This window comes from Acromyrmex echinatior, chromosome 10, assembly GCF_024713525.1.
Source record: "Acromyrmex echinatior isolate Ae372 chromosome 10, ASM2471352v2, whole genome shotgun sequence".
NCBI classification, from domain to species: Eukaryota; Metazoa; Arthropoda; class Insecta; order Hymenoptera; family Formicidae; genus Acromyrmex; species Acromyrmex echinatior.
Genome location: NC_141861.1, coordinates 8,808,714 through 8,834,336, shown reverse-complemented (window position 1 = coordinate 8,834,336; position 25,623 = coordinate 8,808,714). Strand labels below are relative to the sequence as shown.

The 25,623-nt window shown below is 32.6% G+C and overlaps 4 protein-coding genes across 6 annotated transcripts; 1 reads left to right on the top strand and 3 right to left on the bottom strand.

Annotated features, from left to right (window-relative positions):
- Positions 1 to 98: 98 nt before the first annotated feature.
- Positions 99 to 2,702, bottom strand: LOC105150280 (uncharacterized). The gene is made up of 4 exons (XM_011063243.2): positions 2,444 to 2,702; positions 1,880 to 2,031; positions 1,585 to 1,780; positions 99 to 1,320 (listed from the first exon to the last, which is right to left on the bottom strand). Exons 1-4 carry the CDS (start codon positions 2,519 to 2,521, stop codon positions 1,279 to 1,281), a joined length of 468 nt encoding a protein of 155 aa, XP_011061545.1. The 5' UTR covers positions 2,522 to 2,702; the 3' UTR covers positions 99 to 1,278.
- A 1,652-nt stretch (positions 2,703 to 4,354) lies between these two features.
- On the top strand, positions 4,355 to 7,955 carry MTPAP (mitochondrial poly(A) polymerase). The gene is made up of 7 exons (XM_011063238.2): positions 4,355 to 4,632; positions 5,173 to 5,333; positions 5,436 to 5,669; positions 5,740 to 5,946; positions 6,027 to 6,241; positions 6,546 to 6,766; positions 6,845 to 7,955. The coding sequence occupies exons 1-7, from the start codon at positions 4,485 to 4,487 to the stop codon at positions 7,384 to 7,386; spliced, it is 1,728 nt and encodes a 575-aa protein (XP_011061540.1). The 5' UTR covers positions 4,355 to 4,484; the 3' UTR covers positions 7,387 to 7,955.
- A 9-nt stretch (positions 7,956 to 7,964) lies between these two features.
- Positions 7,965 to 14,162, bottom strand: LOC105150279 (RING finger protein 207). 3 transcript variants are annotated; one of them, XM_011063241.2, is made up of 9 exons: positions 14,005 to 14,162; positions 13,560 to 13,881; positions 13,098 to 13,246; positions 12,205 to 13,013; positions 11,596 to 11,940; positions 10,935 to 11,220; positions 10,429 to 10,818; positions 9,752 to 10,023; positions 7,965 to 9,667 (listed from the first exon to the last, which is right to left on the bottom strand). In XM_011063241.2, the coding sequence occupies exons 2-9, from the start codon at positions 13,763 to 13,765 to the stop codon at positions 9,443 to 9,445; spliced, it is 2,682 nt and encodes an 893-aa protein (XP_011061543.2). In that variant the 5' UTR covers positions 13,766 to 13,881; positions 14,005 to 14,162; the 3' UTR covers positions 7,965 to 9,442. The 3 variants fall into 3 exon arrangements, with proteins under 3 accessions (XP_011061543.2, XP_011061542.2, XP_087266271.1); XM_011063240.2 differs by having other exon boundaries at positions 7,965 to 10,023; XM_087410145.1 differs by having other exon boundaries at positions 7,965 to 10,023; positions 12,211 to 13,013.
- Positions 14,163 to 16,898: 2,736 nt separating this feature from the next.
- LOC105150330 (leukotriene A-4 hydrolase-like) lies at positions 16,899 to 22,716 on the bottom strand. Its single transcript, XM_087410514.1, has 10 exons — positions 22,241 to 22,716; positions 21,684 to 21,796; positions 21,398 to 21,603; positions 21,200 to 21,311; positions 21,048 to 21,116; positions 18,758 to 19,052; positions 18,183 to 18,502; positions 17,705 to 17,959; positions 17,300 to 17,616; positions 16,899 to 17,225 (listed from the first exon to the last, which is right to left on the bottom strand). The coding sequence occupies exons 1-10, from the start codon at positions 22,281 to 22,283 to the stop codon at positions 16,928 to 16,930; spliced, it is 2,028 nt and encodes a 675-aa protein (XP_087266640.1). The 5' UTR covers positions 22,284 to 22,716; the 3' UTR covers positions 16,899 to 16,927.
- Between the last annotated feature and the right edge of the window lie 2,907 nt (positions 22,717 to 25,623).

Here is a 25,623-nt window from a genome sequence, read left to right as displayed (position 1 = left end):
CGTTCTTTCAATGGAAGCTTTAAAAGAGGCTATTTCCTGTGGCTAGAGATTTTAATATTATGTCAGCATTACTATTATACATATATAATAAACACACGTTCGCATTGATACTTTTATTCAACATTAAAACAATTAAGATCATTTATTCATACATGAATGGATAATTTAAATCTTGTTGATCAATGTTGCATATAAAAAAATGACGTATATACTGCGTAGATCTTGCGCAGCACAAACTTCAATCGGTGCAATAAGTTTGTGTTCTTTATAGCTGAATTCTTTTCCCTTCTCTCCACTCTTTAATTAAATATCTATTTCATTTAAAGCGTAGAAAATACAAAGTAATGTAGCTACAAAGAACAGACCTAATATATGTGCATGTACATTCTAAATTTACAAACGCTAAGATATTTCCACTTTATAAGCAGTGCATATAATATGAATAAGCGAACGATATTATGTATTACAAATAATCGTTTTAAGTAACTGTATTGTTATTGAATACTGTTCACATCTCCATATGTCGCAAAACAATAAGATTATCTTGACTAACGCACGCCTCTATCGATTCATTTAACATCAAATACTGCATTGATTCAATGTTTAACAAACAAAATTTGTCATGTATGTACAATTTGTCGATTGTTCGATTACATAAACTGATATAGCAATGTGTAGAGATATATATATTAAACGTAATGTTAGTTTTTTTTGTATATATCGCCAGCTGCCAAATCTAACAGTCATACCTAATTAAATTCCCGTTTTTTTTACGCAAATTATATAATAAAATTTATACAAAATATATATCAGACCTACTTATAGAATCATCACATAGAATCTATAGTTTTTATATTATTCGGACATTAAAATAATCGAGAAACATAAGTTATTTGTATATTAATGTTTGTCGATCTGTTTAAATCATGATTCAAGGCTGGTTGTTCTATCTTTTGATAAATTTTACCTGTTAAGTAAATCTGGTAATTCACGCATGTGATTGGGTAATCTTATTACTTGGCTACTTACTCAACAGATAAAATTTATCAAAAGGTGGAACAATCGGGTCTCAAAGTATTACAAACGGTTTAGCAAGATTAGCAAGCAATCTTGTTCTTAAAATATTCGTGTGAATATATACAATATCCTTCATATACTGGTCAAACATTGCAAGTTCAATCATATGATATAAAAATTATTGTATTAACATGTTACTATTTCAAATTGAATTTCTATAGTAACAGATTTAAAAAGAAGTAGAGGATATATTTCTCTTGTTCATGGCCATGTTATCTTCTGACGTTTTTTCGGTAGAGATTCCTGAAAGGTTCAAGTGCATCTGCTGTTATTGCTTATAAATTAAGATTATTGTAAAACTTATATAATATCACACTTCAATAGAAACAAATAATCTTTGTAAATATTTCATTTTGTAAACTTACATGTTGAATAAAAAATCTTATCTCAGAACTTTAATTGTAGAAAACTCAAACTTTATCTAGAGGTAAGTAGACTTAGTCTTACCTCTCTTACCTTATCTAGTTATTTGACTTATCTGAATTATAAAGGATTAAGATATGATACCTCGCTCTGTTCTCCATAATTGCGTTTATAAATTCCATTACATCCAATTTCTTTTGGCGTTGAACATAATCGAATCTTCTTGCTCATTGATTTCTGATCGTTAAGAGGTTTTGTATCTGTCTGAAGTTGAGACGTTTGAAATATCCTCTTATTTCCTTTGTTCAAGTCTGTAGCTAAACTGTGCATATCATTATCACTAAAAGAAAGACAAATTTAATGTTAACACAGTAAAACATGTATACTTTATTTAAAATATTCTTTATCTAAATAATATTCTTTATATAAAAAAACTTACCTTATAACTGTAATGGAGTTCTCTGATATCATATCTACTATATTCTTTGCATTTGCATGTTGCCGCTGAGGTAAAGGCATTGCAACTCGTTTGTACATTTCCAGCAATTCACTTTTACATAGTTTTTCAAACTTAAGGATCTCAATGCAACTCTATAATGAAAAAAGATATAAAGATGTAATTGAGACATCATAAAATATGATCTGAAATTTAAATGTCAGTGATATGCTTTTATTATAAATTATTCCTATAACAAATATCATTAATTCAACAAATATACATTATCATTGTTTTTTTTATTTTATAAATAATAATTTAGAGTTATGTTATTCTGGTTTATAAATTCATATAAAAATATAGTTCATAAAATCTACTAAAATCTTGGATGACATTTAATGTCTAAATCTGTGTCATGTTAACATTTGTTGAAGTCTGAAATAATTCAGACAATGACTCCCACGTACATTAAATTATCTTCCAATAAAATCGGATAAGAAAACAGAGAAAAATCACAGATAAGTCGGGAGAAGTTTGTAAACATGCCTAACCTATGCGACAACTTACATTCTTCAGAATCTCGCGGAGCTGATGCTCTGACAGCGATTCCGGATGCGTGAGCTCGTACGAGTCCAGTTTCCACATCGTCTGCGCTTCCTTGGGTCAGAAGAAGAAATCACAGATGGTCATCTCACGACGGTCATTTCATACAAACGGCGCAATTCAATCTTTATCGCCCATCGTTATCACTTCCCACTATCGGACGTATTGTACACCGCCGCGAGTCATATGGGACAACAGACAGTTGTTGTAAATTCCCGATTAATCATCTGCGTTAATCATCAAACTACAATTATAATTGCTGCACAGTAATAATGATTTAAGATATATGTTGCGTATCCGGAGAGAATATAAAAAAAAAAGAAATATAATATATTTAAACATATAAGTGCGGTCTCTTTTTCAGCGTTAAAATTAAATATAAAAAGACTGGTCCAATCTAGACAGAAAAACATGGAAACTTCATGTCTGAGATGTTTAAAATAATTAATAATTATATAAAAATTATTTCAAAACATAAACGTTTCAGGAATTCTTGGATTTTCAACATTTTTAAATTAAAACCACTTCTATGTTGATTGTATTTTTTTTAAATATTTTGTTGATTTTTTTGAAAATTCAATGCGGCTCGAAAATCCAGAATTGAAGAAAAAATTTTTGAAATTGCATTTAGTGCCACTTTTTATTTTGTTAGTTAATTATGTTACTCTGATACCTTATCGATTTTTGAATTAAAATTTTTATCGGTAACAGACCTTGATAATTATAAGTAATATTATAAGTATAGATAATTGTGTAATATTATAAGTACATAAATCTTTAATTATATAACAATAGATGAATTTATACAGACAGTCGATAAAGACGCAATCAAAGTCTCACTACAAATGCTTTAAAGCATTTTGGTTGACCAATTAGAAAAAAGAATTTTAAAAATTGATTAACCAAAAATTGCTGTAAAGCATTTGTAGCATCGCGTTGACTGTACCCAAAATCACCGCAAATTTACCAATTATAAATAATTATCGACTTTATAATATTATTATACCAATAAAATTTAAATTCACAAAACTCGACTAAATATAAAAATAACATAATCAAACAAAAAATAATTTACTATAATTCATTGAATTCTCCATTGAATTCTCCATTCAAAAAGTAGAGTTAAAGAATAAAAGAAAAAGTACATTTTCTCTAATCATATGTAAAGTAGATGATGTAGAGTATTGTAAAGTACAATGCAGTGCATTAATTCGCTGGGCGACTTATCAAAAATAAGAAAATATAATACTAAAAAGTTGATAAAAAATTCTGAAAAAATTCTTAGAGTTCTATGAGAAGAAAATAAATGATTTTTGGTCTCTCGCAGTTTTTCTGTAAAGTTGATAGTATTTAAGAAAAAAAATAAACGTCGATAAATCGGGCCGCTATTATGACCCAGCGAATTAATACACTGCAGTGTACGTAGGATATGCGTTTATTTTTTTATTTCTGTACTTTCTGAATTGACGCACACTGCAATAAATTGAAATGAAACAAACGTATATTTGTTTTGATTCAACTTATCATACCATCTGGGTCCCTATTCTTGAAAAATATCGCATACGAAAAATTAGGGAAATGCTATAGTATATGTAACGCATACTATAGTATTTTTCTAGTTTTTTGTATACTTTTCAAGAATAGGACTCCTGTTCTTTTTGGCTTTTGCACCAGTTCATCTTTCTTTTTCTTCTTTCCTTCTGGAGAGAAAAGAAAGAAAGATGAATTGGTGCAAAAGTTCAGCCAAAAAGAACAGATCTCTAGTCTGTTTTCTGTTCCTGCACTAGTACTCTCTTTCTAGTTCTCACTTTCAACAAATATCAAACATATATTTATCTCACTTTAAGTTCAAAAAGTGTACACTAGTTCAGCCACAGAAAACAGATCTCTCATGTGCACCAGTTCAGAGAGTGCAGTGCAGGAAAGTCTCGATAACCTACAATTTTATTCGCACATGTGGTACATGCTGCACGCTGTGTAGACAGAGCTATGTGCACATTTAAAAATGGCGCTTTTTGGCCGTGTTAATTCGAATACCATTTCATTGTTAAATCACTGTTATTGCAAAAAGTTGATAATGGGCACAAGTAGATTAAGATCGCACGATCGCATCTCAATATCAACTATCAAGCAACATAAGAACAATAAACAAGGTAAGTCATATGATAAATTCAGTGTATAACCTACAAGCTTATAAATATAATATCATAAAGTAATAATAATATTAGAACGAAATATTAATATAAAAATGAGAGATTACAGATACTCAAACGAACTTTTATGCCACAAGGTTATTATAAAATAGGCAAAGTGAAAATTATACTTAAGATCAAGAAGTTTTGTGCTACATAACCTGAAAAAAACAGATCAAAGACATTAAAGTTCATCACCCGGTGATGAGAAGCAAAAAAAAAAAATAATATAACAAGGCTTGTTCCTTTTAGCTGTATTTCTTGCTTAATTCATTTTTTATTTTTCTTTTCATATTGGAGAAAAAAAGAAAAAAATGTGCAAAAAATTCAGCTAAAATTCAGTTCTTTATACAGTCCTTTTCAAAACAATTTACTAACTTCAATGTAATTGTTGAGATTGCTATATGAATTAATATTCTCTAACTAAACCGATCTTTCTCATATACTACAATTATTTTCTGTTTTCGCACCGAGATCTATATCTGACAATTGTAATTACAGAAAGTATATACGAGACTGAAATCGTCAAAAGAAGACATCAGGCATGTCGAAGCTTATTGATACAAGTATATTCGTCGAAATCACACAATGATCTCCATAATTATTGTTCGCAATTTGGAGATATCTCGAGTATGCACCATTATCATATAAATAATCAACAAGTATGTCAGCTATTGTTTAATATTTATCCAAAATTAAATGCAACATTAATATATAATATTAAATAATGAATTAGAAAAGTATCATATTGTGATTAATTTCAGAATTATATTTTGATTGAGTTTAAAGACATAGTGTCGATAAAAGAAATTATGTCATTTGCTTCCTTTATAAAAGGAGACATTATGTCCATAAAATCCTCGATATTATGGTTTCGTAAAGGACAAATTATTACACCACAGAAAAATAATCAGAGAAAGGTATCTTTATTTGTGCAAAATGGTTGTACGTTGCCTAATGAAAATGAAAGAGCAAAGTTATTATGTAATGCTAAATCGGTAAGCTCATTTATATTACAGTTAGGATTATTCGAAACATTTAATCTTATAAAAGTTGTAATCTTTGCAGATATCAGGACAGATAATAATTCTCTATGAGATGATGAAATTAACCGATTTAGAAGTAAGACTGAGATTTCACACTGCTCACCATTTAGAGCAATATTTTTCTAAACTATTTGAGAATATAAAGGTTCTGCCATTTGGTTCCTCTATGAATGGTTTTGGAAGGAAAAGGTGTGATCTTGATTTAGTTCTTATTCCCGACACTGAAGAAGTAAATATATAAGTAATGTTCACATTAATTAAATATTCACGTACTTAATCCTACTTATCAATGAATTGTAACATTTGTAGCATAATAGCACGAGTAGATTGATATTTCACTCAAAGTTTATGAATAATAGCAATAGATATGAAACGAAAGAATTTTTGAGAATACTCGCAGACAGCATGCAGTATTTCATCCCTGGAATTCTTAATGTCAGAAGGATTCTGGAAGCTCGAGTACCTATAATTAAATTCTATTATAACTACACACAAACTGAATGTGACTTAAGTGCAACAAATATGTAAGTCAAGACACTCAATTTCAATTTTACTTGATATAGGATTTGTTTTTTTTTTATAATGAATCCTCAACTACAGCAATAGGTCATTTGGACTCAAAACGTCAAATTTTATACAATCTGCAGTTATCAATATTATAAGATTCTGAATTGTAGGGAAAAAAACTTTGAACCTTCCTCTATCAATCGTCGAAGATTTATTTACGTTTTGTAATTGAAATAGGATGTGTTAAAACTAAATGTAATTTTCACAGCAGTAGTTAGAGGATTAAAAAGACAAAAACGTCAATACTGATCTCTTCTACAGGACTGCTATATATATGACCGAATTACTAAATTTGTATGGAGAAATGGATTGGCGAATTAGACCGCTTGTTATAACAATACGAGCATGGGCGAAGAATCAGGAATTAACATCCGACGTACCAGGACAGTGGATAACAAATTTTCCCCTTACGTTGTTAGTCCTGTTCTTTTTACAACAAAAGAAGATATTGCCGTCCTTAAAAATATTAAAGTTGTATTCGAGTAAGTCACATATATCATAATCAAAAGAATTACATAACGGCTTGATTAATAAATTCTATTTTCTTTTCTTTTATACAGCTGATAATGATGTTCGTTGCGCAGAGAATGGCATCGATTGCACCTTCCTGCGGGATATTAACAAATTGCCACCTGATTATAAATATAAGATAAATCAGGATAGTCTGGAGACACTTCTATACGATTTCTTTGAGTTTTATTCGATATTCGATTTTCAAAAGTACGGAATATGCATCCGCGAGGGTGTGCAGATTCGAAAACCATCACGTTCGGCGCTCTATATTACCAATCCTTTAGAAACGACATTGAACGTTTCCAAAAACGTAAGTCTCTATGAATTGAATCGTATAATTTCGAAGACGCACGACGCGATCTACACGCTAGAAACCACCGATAAATTCGGAAGTAACGGCTGGGGTATCATGACATTATTGAAAATAAATAATAGTAACGGAGATCTGAAGAAATCAAAAAGACAAATGAAGAATATCGAAGAATACTCGGAAGATTCCTACGAAAATTCCTACGAAATATCTGACAAGTTCGAAGTTAGTGAAGCTAATATCGATGAAACAAAAACAAAAAAGAAAGAAATAGTATGATATCTAAAGTAGTGATAAAATATGTACTTTATGTCTGCAGAAATGCTATATGTATCATATGTTTCTGCATGAGACTCTTTCCTTTTTGTACCAATGATTTGGTATTATCTATAGTGGTGATGCCAGAAATATAGAGACGTTTTACCTGAGAAGAAGAAAGAGAAGAAACGACGGAAAGAATTTTTATTGCGGTCGATTGCGTACTATAATATGTGAAAATAGAAGAGAAGTGTACATAAAGTCGACAATTACGTATAAATGAATTACGTATATTAGTCTTAAATAAATATGTGTAAAATATCACAATCAATTATCAGATTAATTAATTGGAAATTGCCGTTGTATTAATTCCGGGAAAAAAATGCAAATCGGAAGCCAAAATATTCTCTCGTATTTCATCCGTTGAAGCTCTCAGCTTTATAACCTGCTTGTAAAATTCAACAAGTGAAATACCGAATATGCATTGTTTTTTAAATATATGTACGTATACTGTGAATACTTGTAAAACTGAAGTGAGCGACAAAGTTCATGCAGCGCTTTCAATACACCAAGATAATACGGTATATAAATCAAGGGTATATTTATTAACTTGTATATATTTTACTATACCAGAAATTCGACAATTTCTCATACATGCTTACGTGTGTACACTCGCTATAATTAGAACATTGTAACCCTGCTGAAGATTACAGTTCATTGTAACCCTGCTGAAGATTACAAATCTTTGCTCGTAGTTAAATTCGAAACAACGATTAACGATCGCATTGACTTTCACAAGGAAGAGCCGATTCCTCGTAATACCGATTTTTATCCTTGCGCCCCTCGTTTGGAATAATATTATCGTTACATTATAGTCAATAATTGTGACGAGTATAATCGTGACGAGCCCGTAGGGCGATCGCTGGGTTTTTATTGATGGCGATTACGAGTAAACGCTCGAATTAGGCTATTCGCGAATCGAGTATCGTCGATTAAATTCGTAATGACGTAATATATCGCGACTGGCAGTGTTGTTTACTAACTAAATATTACCGTTTTACTTGATCGATCGAATCGCGCGACGTATTTTACTGGACTATGCATCCGACCCGTTGACGTTCAAAGGAAAAATCGCGTGTACAAACATGATGGAAATAGATCCGCGTGTTTTAACTAGAGGAGAAATGAGGATACGCGAACAGGACTCTTGTAATAACGAAACCGAAATAATGTGCGCGATCGGAACGAAATATACATTCGTCTGTATACAGTTTAGATTGTAACGTCAACCGTGGTTCTTTTGCAATTATTGTACATTGCACACGCGCGTTTTTGTCCGAAAAAAACGTTTTATCTTCCTTAGTCAAGGCTCTACGTATCAACCGCCCTAGGCGGATCTTATCAACAATACGAATAGCAGACATAATCGTACTCTCCTTCTTTCTTCCATCTCTAACATCTGCAATTACAGTGGAATCGATATCGATCTTCGGCGCTTTCATTATCGAATGCAATTAAATCGCTATATAAAAGGTACTTCGCGAAAATTGCACGTCGTCGTATGCGGTATACAACTTTGACGAGGGACACAATATAAACGTCGAAAAATTGGATTAATACAAACACCACGCGTTTGATCGGGATCTCAAAAGAATCTCAAAAAGTAATATAAAGATAAGAGACGAAGATGCCTCTCGATAACGAAGATTTCCGATTTTCCATATCGCGCAGAATATAGACCTTTTTCATTATTATATTTATATATCCATTATTATTATTATTATTATTATTATACTAATAGAATGTCCAAAATCTTCGAAAAACCGATAATATGTCGGCTCTCACAACAATACGCTTTCTTTACTAATAAATAACATTTATACTTAAGCCACTTGGGGCACGGCATTTAGTCTTTTGATCATTCTTTTTCATTCTTTTCTTTTCTTTTTTCTATCTATACGCAATAGGCTCGCGGATATCTATTCGATACCTTTCGGACAATATTTCCTTACGTAATTTTTGCGCGCGAGGAGGGGTTGCGAAGGGACCGAGAACGACCTGAACGACAAGAAGCGCCTCAATTCGTTTTACTCTTACGATGATGACGATGATGATGTAAATGATGATGTCGCAGCTGAGATCGCGTCTCCTGTACAGCCGCCACCAAAGTGCGCACCGCTTCCTCGTGGCCCTCAAAGCTGTCCGCTTTCTTCAGCTGACCGAGGGACGAAGCCCCCGCACCCTCGCTACCGGCACCACGCTTGCTCTTGGGCCGCGGGAAGGTCTCCCAGGAACGCTGTTTCTGCATGAGAGACGACGACGTCCGTGATCCGATCAAAACGACCAGGGCTTTCCGGGGGTCCTGTGCGATGGATTGTTGACCTACCGTCCCATCGGCGATGCTCGACCGCCTACTGTTTCCGGAACCAGTTGTGCTGAGACTGTCGCAGCTGGCGCGCCGTCGCCTCCTCGCATCCTTCCCGTCGCCGTAGAACAGCTCCTCGGAGTCGCTGGCCGGATAGATTTTGGGGACCTTGCTGCTTGGCATCGCCCGTATCTGATCATCGGTCGGGACCGCATGCACTTGCGCCTGCACGCGCTTCTTCGCTTCGCCCATGCTTGAGGCCTCCGAGATTCGTTGATACTCGCCCTCGTCGCCTGCTGGAAGCACGGGACTCTTTTAGAAGACGGTCTCATCTTCTTCGAACGCAGCGGGTGTAACAAAAGTTCGCTGCGGGACGACGACGACGAGACACTTAACTTCGTGATGGTAAATGTGCGATAAATGTGTTACATGTGGGTCAACATATATATATCGATATATCTTTCGTTAAATGTACAGATAATATATTTACATATATTGTATATATATATATATATATATATATATATAAGCGTGTGCGGTGAACGGCGAGCAACTTTACGTATTCGGCTGTCGGATGTTTATCGCCTCTAAGTCTAAACCCGAAATTTCGCCCCGATGGACTACAAAGGAAGACCTGCGTGTCATAATGTATCAGTATTCGTTTGCGCACGATGATCCTGCGATTCTCCCATTCTTACCGATATGAGACTGCGGCTGCTGCGAGTCGGTGCATCTTTCCGCCTGATCGAGCGCCTCGGCGGAAGTGTCGCCGGTTCCGCCTTTCAGGGAACGATACAACGATCGCATCTTGCTGCCGGATGAGTGACCGGGTGGCGTCTTCGGCTTCGCGCTGTCCGGCGACTTGCGCGAACGCCGGCTCTGACTGCGATCACGCCCGTCTTCTCTGCCTGGTGATTTCTTACGATCATCCTTTTGCGTTCTGGCCTTCTCGATCAATTGACTAAGCACGCCCCGCTTTGGATCGGTTGACTTGGCCGTCCCGTACACAACTATATTGCCGCTCGAATCCAAAACGGCGCCAACACCACCGGACGGCGTACGACATCGTGTCGGTATCTCCTTCGTTTCTGTATAATCATTTAAATCGCGAATTAAGTATACATAAATATTCGATGCGTCTTCATTATTTTAACGTCAAACGCGATCTGAGGAACACCGACACGTTCGAGACACACTTTCTCACCCTTCATGTATAGCGCGTTGTCGGCACTCGTGGCAGTGCTACGTGGATGACGATGATCCTTCGTCGGTGCTTGAGCCTGTGGATGCGGTGGTGGTTCCTGCATCTGTAAGCGCGCCAGATGATCCAGCAACGCTTGTAGATGTTGATTATCGGCCGCGTCCGCCGCGGCCACACTTACTTCTCCAGCGCCGATGCCTATCGAGAACGACTTGACGAAGGGCTCCAGATGTTGAGCGAGAACTTGCAGCTTTTTCACTTCGCTCCTCAACGATAATATGTCATTCATCTGAACAGGAACAGCACGAGAGTAAATAATAAAGAAGTTGCCACGATCAAAAATCGTCCATCAATACATGTTTTGGAAGAATTATAGTACGATTGTGATAACTATAAGATTGGCATATTTTAACTTGTGGCTGTAAAGATGTCCATCTTATGGTTATCACTGCCAAATGTATTGATGGCGAAAATTATTATTATTTCCGGTTGTGGCAACCGTAACATTTTTTTCTGTGAGACAGAGACATCATTGTGATATCAAAATGACTTCAAAATGATGATTAAAAGTCATTTTTGAATCATTTCTAATTTATTTTAATATCATTTTTACGTTATCCTGACTTATTGTTCTGCTTAAACTAACTTGGCTGGGAGAACATACTTGAGAATGGAAAATCTCCTTTTCTATGTGAATCCTACACATCTGTTCCTCCCAAAGAGCGTCGAAAACGTTTCTTAGTCGCTCCAATTCCATTTGATGATGCTCCAATTGTTGCTCGAGCAAACGGCAATCCCTTGCCACATGATCGTAACGAGTACCCAACGGCGGAGTGTTTGCTCTTTTTAAAACGGAAACATCCCGCTGCAATTCGCCCAATCGTTCCTTCACAGTCATCAACTGCTGACTTAGTTCCTTCAGCTGGGTGTCAAAAGTCCGACAGTGATTGGAGAACGGGCCGCTATCAGGTCCGCTTTTTGTCGGCAGCCTCTGAGTGACCTTGCTGCTCTGTTGGGAAAACGTATTCCTGGCGTAAAACGCGAATGGTTTATTAGCGATCTTCTAATTATATTTTGCATCAACTTTTGATTATCATTTACGATCTATAATTTCTATAACGATCCATAAATAAAACTGAAGAATTTAAACATATAATACAAATAATAATTTAGGTATCAGAAAGAAAAAAATTTCTGATGCGAAAATGATGGATAGTCACGATGGAGGATCATCCAATGTGACCAATCGTGAAATTCCTCGTTTCGCTCGCACCTGTACCTGAAGCACTTGCGGTTCCGGCTGACCTAGCGTATGACCACCGGCCATCTGATCATACAGGGATTCTGCGGTAATCTTCGGTGTCTGCACTTGACCTATGTAGGGATGTAGGGCACGCGCAAAATCGACCCGATAATTCGTCTTGATGTGGGCAGCGAGCAGAGGTGGCCGCGACGGATGGCCCAGTTGAGCGACGCGACTCAGCCGTTCCAGCATCGGATGCGCCAGCTCGAGGAACTGATATTTGGTCGCGCCAGTGGTGAACGCGGTGCACAGCATTAAATGCATCTGCAGCACGGGTAACGCGCTACCTAGCGCAAGCAATTGCGTACGCACCATGCGCTCCTTAGTGTCGAATTGACGCTGCAACTCTGCGAGGACGTACGCGTGCGTCTTGTTGATCGCCTCCTGCATACCTTGACAGAAGGCGGTCAACGCGCGCTTCTCGGACTCGAGACTGTGCCGCAACTCGTCCAGCTGCGACTTGAGGGCCAATACGCCGTCCTTAATGCCAGCCTGGAGCTCGCAGATGGAGTTTACAGCGCGCTCCATCTTCTTCGAGACCTGCTGCCAGGCGCTTTCAATGTCCACGCAGTGCACCCGCGCATCCGGAGGTGTATCGCGAAAGCACGTAGCGCACAGCATGCACTTGGCGCTCTGGCTATACATTATGTACTGCTCGCCATGGCTCGGACACCGACGTTGAGTGTCCTTGGCGCATTTGCTCATATGCACCACCTCGTGAGTGGAGAACATCTTTGCACGATGGGTATGTTCTCTGCAGTGAGTGCAAAGCGCTTGTCCTGTAAATATGTACAACATTTCTTTTTATGTTCTGGATAACTTGATACTGATGACATTGAAAGACATTTCTTTAATAAACATACCGCATGTTGTACAGAAAAACATAGTGGATTTATCGCGTTTATCGCAATTGGCACATGGTGGATTTTCGGAGTTTGCCAGTTCCACTAATTGGCGTATCAGCTGATCGGGGGGTGGTAATTGTGCTCCATCTTTCAACTGTGTTTGTTGCCTGTATAATTATAAATAATAACACAGTGCAGCATTATTACATAACACACTTGTAATATCGTAGAGAAAATTATAATTTAATAACATTACAACTAATATAAAGTAATAAGAAAGTAATAAAAGAAACGTTCCAGAACGTTTTCTTGGAACCACTGAGTCTAAAGAATACTTGAAATTGCAGATAATTCTTTAATGTTACACAAAAGATGAAACACACGGAAATGAAAATCTGACTTTGCAGTTAGAAATATTAATATTGCGCATGCATATGCAAATGTCAACTGTTGGATAAATCGTCACATGTTGTTATCTACCCGCAGATGGGACACTTGATCGTCCCGTCGATGTGCGGGCCGTGTATGCAACGGGCGCAGAAGGTATGGAAGCAGGAGAGCAGACAAGGCTCGTTGTAATAATCGTGGCAGACACCGCAGGTGAGGGGATTCCTGGGTCCGCCGCCCGGCACGCCCGTCGTACCATCGTCGCCAACCCCGTCGACCGCCGAGCCCGAGCTCGCCATCGTCGCCGGCACTCGGCCACCCTGACAGTCGCACTGTTGACCACGCGCGCGCCAACGACACGCGCCTTCCGCCTCACTTCACGACACCGCTCCCTGTCCCATGCTCGTGTACCTCTCTGCAAAAGAGAACGTAAACGATTTATGGGGATGCTGCGCGCGCGTAACCTTATCACGGGATGACATGAACAACGGTGTTCAGTGGAATATAATCGCGATATTTAGAATGATATTTTTTTTACCCCTAGATCGTCGGCCCGCCCGCACAAAGAGAGAGAGAGAGAGAGAGAGAGAGCCCCGACCGAAGAGGGTGGTTTAACGGCTGCTGCTTGCTCGACTCCTCATTCTGACGTAGCGCGGTGACCAACCCCGTCTCTGCGCAACTGACGATTAGAGCAATGACGTCACCAAGGCGCCTACCATCCCCCGCGATCTCACCCTCGCCTACCCTTGTGCACGCACGCATACAATGATGCATGAAAATGGCGCGTGTATATGTACACATCCCACACACAGACACGTGTGCGTGTACGTGCAGAGATTTGCGCGGTCGACCCGGCTCACACTCGTCCTCACCCTCTCGCTCTCATCCCATTCCGCGGCCAGCACCACCCGTATGTATTTTACATGTATATACACACTCCACATGTATACTACGACGGAAACTCGGGTATTGGTGCAGAAGAGTGCAGGCGGACGCCCGCCAAATAGGGTGGAGAGCAAGATCTAAAAAAGAAATATGTACATTAATCGTGCATCCCTTTTCCTAAAATGAAATTTTTTTTTTTTTTACCTACTTATTCTAAACCTTATACTTATTCTTTTTCTCGTCGACACATACGCGCGTATAAATCTTTTCGGTTTGTTAGTATCGGCAATCCATCCCCTTGCTCCATCAGAGGGATCTCCGAAATAAACTGGTGGGATCTGCAGAGGATACATCGTATCTAGGGCGAGAGATTTGATCGCTGTAGAGTTGCCTTACGACACACAATGTATTCCGAATATGTTCTTCATTTCTTTATTTTTTCGATCGGCTTCTCAGTGGAAATAAAAATTTTAAAGCTGCAAAAAGAATAAGACGCAATGGAAGCAAGAATTTTATAATTTAATAATTTATGTATTCATATCGACAATTTTAAATAAAATAATTACGTACCTAATGAAAGTGTCTTTTCTATTATTCATGATCAGCAATTGATTTATCGATTATTATTCTCTTTATTAATCCAAATTGTAAGATGTAAACTTTTAATATGCATATATATAGTATATATATAAAATCTACTGCATTATATATACCGAAGCGTCTTTTGAACAGGTCACCGAATGCCGATTCTTCGGTTCCTTCACATTCTATGACTGTTCGATACAATATACTTTTTATATTGACTTACTGGTGTATGTAGACCCGATTATCGCTACATGTAGAATATATTCAAGAATGTGTGCGAACAAGCTTCCCTTCCGCCAAACTTCGCACAAGTGCTTTTTCCCATTCAAATCTCAATTATCCACTTATCAATTATCCTTCCATTTGTCTCTCAATTTAAATTTACCTTACTTGAATTCTGATTATTCAATTATCCAATTAAAGAATATTCCGCAGTCTATTCATATCATCATTCATCCTCAAATTCTCTCACATCACGAAACATTTTAATTATCCCGGCTAAGCTAATATTTTTTGCAGTAATTAAATAAAAGTATTACAAGGCTTTAATATAAATTCAATCGCTATGTATCTGAATTATTCGGACCGCGTTAGGTAATATTTTTTTGCTACAAAATTATTTGCAGGCTTTAAAATGCTTATCAGCATCAGATTATTAAGGTCTTTCTAACATGCTTATAAATATTATAATCTTATTAAATTGCTTTATGATATTACTCAAGTTCTGTTAAGATTGTATTCAAAGACTGCAAATTAAATTCGAGGGGCAGTTTGTAGGATTGGATATGTATAGTATAAATATGTATAGTATAAATTCACATCGAATTATTTAAACACTAAATTTAAATACTAAAACTCCAACTTGATATACCGTTTAGGGCTTTTATTTCTTATTTATTATGTATTCACATTACAGTATATATTAATTAAATAAGATACTATTGTTTAATATTATTTCTATATCAATTAATTAGGTAGCGATTGAGACGATAACTGCAATGAAAAATTTTTGCTCAAGGTAAAGCTAATAAGAAGAGGTTACATCTTACAAAAAAGAAAATCTATAAGATCAGCAGCAGAGAAAATTCTGGGTCTTTGTACCTTTTTGTTCATTTTGTTGCATATTTCTCTATTGCGATATCTTCGTGGATGGAAATATAAATTCATTCCGTGTTTTACTTCAACAAACGCATTGGAGTGAGTAGGAGCTATGATAGGAATTCGCTATGTTGCAGAATGCGACAGATCTATAATGTTAATCTTTTAGATGATTTGATTGGTAATTTTGATAAAAATCAAGATAAAAATGAGGACGAAAGTAATGATTTTAATAAAACATTTGTTTTACCTATTCATTGTTTGGTGTAAAATTTCTATGGAGAGTACTTTATATTCAATAAAAAATGAAATTTTACTCTTAAGATCATGATAAGAAGGATAAATATTTAATTAATATAAAAATAACATTAACATTACAATGTTAGAAATGTTCTTAAATTTTATTAACTTTTAAGTTAGACAAATTAAATTTAATTTCATGTCATTACATTAAATTTAATGTATTTATAATTAAAACGTACACTGTTAGAAATGTTCTTAAATTTCATTACATTTTAAGTTACATAATTTCATGACATTACATTAAATTTAATGTATTTATAATTAAAAAGCATTTGTGTGCATATACATAAAATAAAAAAATTTAATGCATTTTTCATGAAAATTTATATACTTTTCATAAAATTTAATTAAAAGTACATGAAATTTCATAATTTAATGTACACGTTTGTTACATTTAAATAATTACTATAACTTAATTTTCAGGGAAATTATTCATTACTTTTAATTTCGTTCATAATCACGAGCTTCATCTATATATAAAGGAAGTACGTGATTACATTTCTAACAGTGTAGTTATTGTAATATTTAGTTTATAATTATTTCGTATTCATTTAAACTAACTTATTTCGATTTCTTCTTGATTTCAAGCGTCATTGTCTTGTTTTTACATGCAGAGTACTTTCTTCACTTGTTAATATATATATATCCTTTAAATTAATTTTAAGAATATATGCTACTTCTTGGATGGTTTGAGGAAGCATTTTGCATTTCTTCTCCACAATGGCTGTAAATCCTGAGATCGCCAGGTGACGCGTCTCTTCCAATTTGTACAATTCACGAAATATTGGACACGCAAACATTGGTGAACAATATTCGCGGACAAATTCCAAAGCAGGTTGAATCATTTCCAACCATTTATTTTTTATGTACAAAAGTAGCAAAAGAAGCCTAGAAGATACGTATGCGTTATGCTGTATAATTTCAAATCAATTTTTAAATATAGATATACCGGCAATATTTACCGATTTTCACAAGTTTGCTCGTCAAGTGGAAACATACGACGTAGCCACCATAACTTTGCAACTGGTAAAACCATATTCGATGCATATAAGTGGGATAAGAATTCTCTTCTCTCAAGATTATTATTATATAATTTTATTTCAGTCAACAAAAAAGCAAAATTATTAAATGTTTCTGTCGTGATCCACTGTGTCGCTAACAGGTATCCTTGACTTTTTGTCATTAGACAATGCAGCTCGGGATACAAAGTACATAGATCTTCAATAGACATATGTCTTAAATTCGGTCCATAAATCCACTTATAGAATATTGATAGTTTCTATAAGCAGATACACAAGAGTTATTATTTGTTAATCAATGAATAAATGTTGTTAAAATTCTAATATGTTTACACAGAAAGATGTTACCACTTGTAAGTTAACAAAACATTTAAGCAAATGGATCAGCCAATCATGAGTGTTTATACTTTTAAAACGAAAATCCCAAAAATAAGATTTAAGATATATTTTGAAATGTTTTGATCCAAAAAAAGAATTTAAGTAACTCAAAAGAATATATCCCAATTCATCCATTACACATTTTGTGATATTTTTGGTTAAGACACCCCACAAATTAGGTATTAGTTTCTGTTCAGAGTCAACATCAAGTAAATTTATCTGTAATATTAACAAAATTCAAAGAAAATAATGTAAGAATTCAGATAAGTATATGTATGTAGAAATACGAATGCGTATGCGAATGTGCGAAATGTATTATAAATGTGTATATTTGCAAAGTAAGTAATTTCGTAAAGTTGTAAAAGTGTAAATTGTTATTATTAACAATCAACAGTTTCAATGTATATATTTCGACACTTTCCGTCTGAATGAAATATTAATGATTTACCTTAATTATAAGATCGTTAACGGTTTTTCTTTCCAGAAATGACATTTTATCAGGAATTATATTTTGCTGATACATAAAATACACAATTCTTCTAGATATGAAGGTACTAAAACTTTTATTTAACCACAAATGTTGAAAATTTGTACACGTAACTAAACCTCCTGCCCAATTCTGAGCAACTTTTTGAGCAATCGTACTGCATATCAAAAAGGAATCTTCGTTAAGTAAAGTTGATGACACAAATATCATTGAAAGACATGACAAATCAATTTCTGGGATATTTGGTGGAAGCACACATATATTGTATTCACGTACATCATCTACAATTATCATTTTAATATACGTTTATAAAACAAAATTAATAGTAAATAATCATTCACGAAAAATATCATTGTACATATAATTTGGTTCAATTTAGTATAAAAACATCGGATGATTTTAATAACATGTTGTACATAACTTTCAAAGTGTTTATATTATAGAGGAAAGCCCCCTACTATGAGATAATAAACATATCGTAATTGTAAAATCCACATTAATCTTTTTTGTAATGTGAGTATTACTTGATATTTTACCTTTGTCATTTATATAAATAGGACCACACAATTCTTTGGCAATAGTAAGAATATGATGGAAATTTGCGAAACATGATTTACTTTGCTCAATATATTTTTTTTCGGCCCACAAACTGACGTTATGTTGTAAATCAAGGTGTATGGTTTCTAATGAACCAACCATAATAATCATTGCATATGACGGCATCGGAAACATTTCAAAACACATGTATATATGTCGGTCTCCATCATTTATTATAAGTCTACATGTCCTCCCACATATTATAACGGTATTGAAATTATTTGGTACAGAAATCTAGAAAAAAATTTTTAATTAATGAAAGATAAATATAAGTAATGACCTATCTCTCTCTCTCTCTCTCACTCACTCTCTCTATACAGTAAAATAATAAATAACAGTGATATAGAAAAGTCAAACGTAATTGTTGTTAAGAACATTAAAGGTATCAATTATATTAAAGATATCAATTATAAGTTGATTACATATTTCTTTCTAATTTTGAGCATCCTCCTCAGATCAAGATCAAATACATATCCACATCTTAATTGAGAAAGCCGTGAAAGTTCATAATGAGTTATTATCAATTTTCAAAGTCAAAATTATCACCCAAAAGCGGTTGACATTCCGCATGACTGAAAGCTAATTATTGCCTCTTGTAAATATCGATGCAAAGATTATGTAAGCGAAGATACAGTTATTAATATTTCTAATTATTGGTATTTATTACGTCAAAAAAAAAATTCACTCAACATTTTATTATTAGGACTTACATCTCAACATAATATTAAGAATCTCCTCTTAAACTTGTTCTGGACATTCTGTATATCTTTTTATGTTTTATATAAAAAGATTCATTATTTCAAAGTTTCGTTATTTTTAAAATAATATCGGTAATCAGTTATCAGTCACCACTGTCATATAGTGTGTAGTAATAACCCTGTTCATCTAGATTATTTTTATATTATTTCTAGAAATATGAATATTATTTAATGATGAAAGTTATACAACACATCAGAAGGGCAAGTAACAATACTCACTACTAAATAGTAATTTTGTACACTAGAGAAAGGCGTTTCAGGGATTTCGTGATAACTGATTTTTAAATCACTTTTTTAAATGGATTATGTTATTTTCTACGTAACATGTTTCCTCTAATTACCTTACATATGAAAATATTAAAGTGAAATATCGAAAATCTATAATTTACGAGAAATTTTATACTTATTTTAACGTATTAGCATAAAATATTAAACATCTTACAAAGTTGATTTTTTTTATTTCTGTATCTAAATACTTTTATATACAAAATAACTACAGGGATCGTATTGCGTAAGAAAATCATATTATTCCAAAAAATGCAGATAATTATGATACATCCGAACCGTCTCCACGCAGAAAACAATTATTAGTATCATTTTGTAGTATATTTGGTGCTATACAGGTTTTGTAAATAATTCATTTTTATACGTCTATAAATATCGTATATATTTGAGATAAACAGACTTATTTGACACATCCTGTATAAATTGTGCCCTATTTGTACCGAATCTTTCTTTAAAGTAGTATTTTTGAAGTTACTTACGGTCAGAAATTCTAATGCAAAAATGTCAAGGTTATAATAGTTTTTATAGTAACAACAATTAATAGGGAAAGTTAATAATTCATAAACAACGTTCACTTGCTAAACATATTTTTAACTTTTTAAACATATTTCCCAATTCTGCAAACTGTGCGCTAATAGTTAATATTGATTTCGAAACGCAATCCCAAACTAAAACTGGAATAATAATAACTCATTTAATTAATTATCAATTTAATAATAATACATCTACTTTTTTTTCACGTCAAAAATAATTTGTCTACCAAAATATAAAAGTTTATATTTATATATGAGATAAATAATCATGATTTTAAATTCATTTCGGCAAGTGACATCGTAGATGATACCGTATCTTGTTTGTGTACTTGTAACATATAAAAAGATTCCTTAGAAAAATGAAAATAATTTCCTAATAGAAATATTGCGTAAAGGAGGTCTTCATCATTCCTACTTGTCATACTGTCGTGTCTGAGAATGGATAAAATATCATCTGTGTCATTAATGAATTTTAATCACTGTTAATTTAAAATTATTATAAAACTATTATAACTTCGACATTTTTTGCAGTAAGACTTTCGTCTAAAAATTATTTCAAGAATTTAACTTTAAGAGGAAATATGAAAAAATAAAACATCTTTAATATATGTATATACATATAAAATATAAGTGATAACTACTTAAATTCTTACCTCCGCGGTGAATGTAAATCTAACAGATGGTGAATCTTGACAGGGAAATATTCCTCTGGCATATGTAAACTAAAAATATAGTGTTATCAGTACTGTGAATTTATAGAATTTACTGTTTATTTATTTATCATATAATTTATCGTATAATTTACCTTGTTGTTAGTTATTAGCAAAGGATGAGTGCCATCAGAAGTTTGGTCACTTCTTAACCAATACAGTACAGGAGAATCTTTACGTGTTTCATACGTAATCAAAATTGCATAACTGTAAAATATGATAAATTTTTACGTATAAAATATTTATTTCAATATTTTCTGAAATCTGCAGTTTTTGAAACATTTTATACTTACTTATAGTCAATTTGATATGGCTCATTGCAATATTTATATTTAAATTCAGTGAAACGACCTCTATATTTCTGCGGTATCTGAATAACAACAAATTCATTTACTCCAATATTACGGGGAGTTTGTTTAACGTCATATTTTAATTTATCATTACTCGAGTATTCTGAGATATCCATCTTATCTTCATTGAGTTGGTAGATATCTAAAATCTAATTATTCAATGTTATATATTAATTACAAATAAAAAACTACAAAACTGTGCTCAAAATAAAAGAAAATGTTTACTAACTATTTCTTCACATCTAGCTTTCGTTTTTATAAATAAAATTGCCGTGCCGCGAAGGACTGTTTCATCAAAGTCGACGAATAATTCTAAATGGGTATGAATTACCCTAGCAATACCTAATAATTAAATGATTACAGAAATTGAATGATATTCAAATATTTACTGTGGATATATATATATATATATATATATATATATATACATATTATAAACGTAAGTACATAAGAAATGTAATGTACTGTAATTCAATACTTTATATTGTATACACTTTTTCTTGTTTTTATAGTGTGGATTGATATTAAAAATGCTATATAATTTGTACTTTATTCTTTTAAGAAGACACGCATAAGTTGTAATACAATCAAATATTTAAAAAAATTAGGAATAAGATATGCATGACAGTTTTTACCTTTTGAACATGCTAATAAAATTATTATTCTCGGATGTCACACGTTTTATTTTTTTTTTTAAACAAAGATAAGAAGAGTGTACTTCAAATGTTTAATATTACGTATCATCTCATATAATTAATTATGTAATTAAATAAAATAATAAAATACCTGGTTTTGCGTAGGAATACGGATCTACATAAGGCATATCCATTTGAAATGTATTGCATTATCCTTTCGAGATGAATGTTGAAGACAAGTCTTTATCCTACTAAATCAATTTCAAGAGCGTAGCGCTCCTTCTTCTTTCTTATTACCCTACTTTCTGTTTATGTTTATATTTTCCTCTGTTTAACGTATTAATTTGTTTATACGCAACTTATAGTATATATATTGACTATGACTTTAATGTATTTCAAATAGGACTGATTTAATAAATTAAATTCACTCGATATAGTTTTATTTAATTAAATTACTTAGAATACATCATAAAAACGAACGTGGTTTATAATTCAAAACGTATGAAAAGAAGAGCATAAAAAACCGCCGCACAAGTTATAGTTTGTGATATTTAATTATCATTACATTAATAAAAACATTAGACATTTCGGCCATAATCTTACTTAGCACACAATTCAACGTTTTTATATAATATTTATGACAATATAACTTGTATAAAATATCAAGATGATATAGAAATTTATTTAAAACAAAGAACAAGTCAGATAAACACATGGTTTGTCTTTTTAAATATTTTTTCAAATATATATAAATATATCTGTATATACCTTATTTTCATAATTTCCATTATTTCCTATCTGTTCTTCACAATATGCAATAATTTATAATCATGTGGATATATATATTAAGTACAAAAGCGATGAAGTAAAATTTTTCAGTGTATGTAGTTCCCGAAGACAGATTGATGGAGCGCTTAGGATGGCTTAGGAGCGTTGGGGGGGGGGATAAATATATTTCCTTATATATATATCTATTCTACAAGGCAAAAATAGTTACTTTAATTTAATTTTTTAAATAAAATTATTAATGAGCTCCTCCATGTTAAACTTATTTACCATTTCTCGATAAATGTACAATGTCGCAATATGATTTAAACGTTTTTTTTCATTGTTGATCAAAGATAACTATTTAAATGTCTTAAATAAAAAAATCTTTCATTCGAACAAGTTGATGTAATTGAATCGGTAAAGAACGCGAATAAATTTTATGTATTCTGATACAAGATCTAATTTCAGGATTGTTATATATGTAAAAATACACTATATATCCTTCAAGCAATATAGTGATATTTTTCGTAAGTTTGTAATTTTTAAATTACATTTTCTAATTTCTAAATATCTCCTCGATCATATATTATACAGATATAAAATCCAGTGTACGGAATTTCATTACAATGAATCATTCAGTGTACTCCATATCAAACATAGTGGAGTCGCCCCCCATGATTAAGTATATGTACCTTAGTATATATTTAGTAAATTTTTGTATGTTTCTTTAAATTGTTTTAATTGTGTTTATATATATATATATATATATATATATATATATATATATACTATAATTCACAATTATTACTATAGTACAATATATATATATATATATATATATATATATATATATATATATTTATACATCTTTTTCCCATCCATACATATTTTTGTCTTAAAAGTGTATAAAAATGATTAAAGTAATGAAGTATTGTTAGAAATACTGAAATAACATAATAATGAATAAATAAATAAGTTAAAAATTGAACAGTTTACAAAGTGATTATTTATTGTATACGTACAATATCTCAAAATACGTTAAACATAAAATACTAAAGCATAAAATATATTACAAAAATTTTTGTTGTAATTTTTTTAAATATTTTCATATTTTAGGTTGCTATAATTATAAAGGAATTGAATTGTATAAGATAATGTCTGTAATTTTATTTGACAAAATATCATTATTAACAACATCCATATACGAAAATACATAAACATTATTTCTCCCTACTGCACATTTATTCGTTCAACTTTTAATGAATATTTATTGAAATATTTTTCTCCTAAAGCATAAAGTCACTTTAAGATAAGAAAATGGGTAATCCCAATGATCGGACATGTATCTTTGTCCGGACATTAACCACACACACACACACACACACACACACACAAAACTTATTATTATTAATCTTAAATCTTTTATTATAATAGTATATAATCTTTTATTATAGTATTATAATTAAATTATCACATCTCATTTAAAAAACAATGAGATTAATAATAATATAAAATTTTGTGTAAATATCAAAATATTGGTTTGGTTCTTAGAATGAATACCTTATGAATAACATATTCTTTGGGTCGCCTAAGATTTGTTTGATATAGGGTTTTTTCTTAAGTATTTGCAATATATTGTAGAATCACGTATAAAAGGTATTATGTGTTAAACCATTCAAAGTTGAAAATCAGAAAATTTGCAAATATTATGTATGCAATAAATTGAATAAATACCACCAATTCTGGTGTTTTTTCATTCTTTTTATCGTGATGGTAACAGAAAATTTATTTTATATTGAATATAAAGTATTCTTCATAGAAATTTTACACCGCATATATAATGTAATACATACTATATTATTTATATGGTATAAAATTGATATAAAATATGAATAATTAGAACAAATAATATTTTATTATTTTGTTCGGAGCTTCCGAATGACACGCTTCCTAGGCCATTTGCTTGACGTAGTAGTAGGTCGAGCGGACGCGGTATTCGGAGATTCGGTAACCTTTAGAGACTAATATTTCGTTAACTATTGTAAAATGTAAAATGGTAAAATGGTAGAGATCTTTCCGACTCAAGTTAGTCCGCTCTACATAATGCACAACCTCCGTCAGAAGTTCCGTTGTTCTTTAGTCATTATCCACTTTGCTTTTCTATAAACAGAATTGTCCCGAAAAGATTGCCGGGAAGAATATTTTCATCAAAATCGACAAATAATTCTAAATAGATATGAATTACTTTAGCAGATTCTAATAATTGAAAGATTATAGAAATTGAGAAATTATACAAATATTTAATAAGGATATATAAATGTATAATAAGCATAATAGCACATAGGGAATAACGTAATTACACCTTTTATACATTTTTTTGTATTATTTTTATAATAAAGAGAGATTTTAAGAATGTAATTTTAAGAGTTATTTTAAGAATCATGCTATGGGTAATACGTATTTTGGATTTTTAAGGAGACATGCAGAATGTTGCAAGTCATGATACAGTCGAATAATTTGTTGATTATACGGTGCGAGCTATGCAAAACGGTTTCGTCTTTCAAACATGTTAATAAAATCTCTGTTATTAGATGTTCCACGTTTTATTCTTTTTTCAAGTAAAGATAAAAAAAACTGTAATTGTTTAATTTTATATTCTCATATATCTAATTTTATAATCAAAATACACAAATTGTCTTGCATAAGAATACGGATCTCTAGAAGGCAAGTCCATTTAAATATTGAAAATATTCTTTAATCTACAAA